Source organism: Octopus bimaculoides, chromosome 5, assembly GCF_001194135.2.
Source record: "Octopus bimaculoides isolate UCB-OBI-ISO-001 chromosome 5, ASM119413v2, whole genome shotgun sequence".
NCBI classification, from domain to species: Eukaryota; Metazoa; Mollusca; class Cephalopoda; order Octopoda; family Octopodidae; genus Octopus; species Octopus bimaculoides.
Window position 1 is genome coordinate 13742202 of NC_068985.1, and position 1710 is coordinate 13743911.

Sequence of the window (1710 nt, forward strand, 5' to 3'; positions counted from 1 at the left end):
CTACACTCTCTGAGTGGTTGGCGTTAGGAAGGGCATCCAGCTGTAGAAACTCTGCCAAATCAGACTGGAGCCTGGTGTTGCCATCCGGTTTCACCAGTCCTCAGTCAAATCGTCCAACCCATGCTAGCATGGAAAGCGGACGTTAAACGATGATGATGATGATGATGATGATGAATAATTACTATGAAGCATTGTGTAGAATATAATGGATGAGGATAGTTGTGTAAAAAAGTGCCACACCCTAGCGGTTGAGCAAACCTGTGGAAGTGGTAGACCCAGGAAGACCTGGGATGAGGTGGTGAAGCATGACCTTTGAACATTAGGCCTCACTGAGGCAATGACTAGTGACTGAGACCTTTGGAAATATGCTGTGCATGAGAAGACCCAGCAAGACAAGTGAGACCATAACCCGTGGTCTTTACCAGGGGCGTAGCCAGCCCACTTATGCATACCTTTCCATCATTGGACACTAAACTCTGCTTGCGAAGACCTGTTGGAGCAAGTGAAATCGAAACTGAACCAAATTCGATGACTGGCACCCGTGCCAGTGGAGCGCTAACAGCACCATCTGAGCAGGATCACTGCCAGAGCAGCTGTCTGGCTTCCGTGCCGGTGGCAAATAAAAAGCAGCATTTGAGCGAGATCGTTACCAGCGAGGTGGTGGATGGGGTGAAAGTGGTGTGGTGGTGGTGTGGTGCTGGTGCTGCTGGTGGCAACAGCGACAGTGGTAATGGCAGTAACACTATGATGTTAATAATCTTCTTACAATGCTGGATAAAGTGTGTGACTTGAGAATGGGACTACTTCAAAGGAAATTAAATGCCGAATTGATATGTATTGTAATGTTCTTTTGATGATACTGTTCAATCAGACCTCATAAGAAGCTATCATACCTCTAATTAAGAAGCTATCATACCTCTAATTACAAGACATAAGTGATATTTCTTACCCTGGCCAATTTAAAGTGAGGTGAGGAAAGATCATTGACTTTGAAGTATTCCTTAATGAATTCAGCAATGATTGGATTTAAAACTGTTTTCTCATCAAAAGCACGGGCCACAGCTGAAAGCAGAAACAAAACAGATAATGGAAAGCCTCTTTTTTAAAAATAAGACTGAAAGTCAAACATTATCTAACAAATGAACAGGAAGAGATGAAATGGTAGCGGGTGCTTTTACGTGCCACTGGCATGAGGGCGAGTCAGGCGGTACTGGCAACGGCCACGCTCAAAATGGTGTTTTGTGTTTTTTACGTGCTACCTGCACAGGAGCCAGTCCAGCGGCACCGGTCAACGACCTCGCTCGAGTGTTTTCTAGCGTGCCACCGGCATAAATGCCAGTAAGGCGACGCTGGTAACGATCACGTTCAAATGGTGCTATTTACGTGCCACTGGCACAGAAGCCAGACAGCTGTTCTGGCAATGATCACACTTGGACGGTGCTGTTAGTGCTCCACTGGCACAGGAGCCAGTCATCAAATATGGTTCGATTTCGATTTATGCTTATTGAATTTAAAATTTTGAAAACGTGGCTTCTTGCATATTCGGAATCTCCGACATCTAAAACATAGGGGGAAAAAAATTTGGAAAAAGTTCAAAATTTTAGGGGTCAGGACATTTTTTTTTTTTTTGCATATACATAATCTCCAACATCTAAAACATAGGGATCAGAAAATTTTTTTTCAAAAATATGCATTTTTCAAGGAGAGGTA

General features: G+C 43.9%; 1 protein-coding gene across 1 annotated transcript in view; it reads right to left on the reverse strand.

Annotated features, from left to right (window-relative positions):
• The window catches only part of LOC106877219 (FAD synthase), a gene marked incomplete at its 3' end in the record, with an annotated part of 59647 nt that overhangs the window by 57217 nt on the left and 720 nt on the right, over positions 1 to 1710 (reverse strand). The window contains exon 2 of the mRNA XM_052968011.1: positions 950 to 1062. Coding sequence (XP_052823971.1) covers positions 950 to 1062 — 113 coding nt within the window. The remainder of the gene's footprint in view (positions 1 to 949; positions 1063 to 1710) is intronic.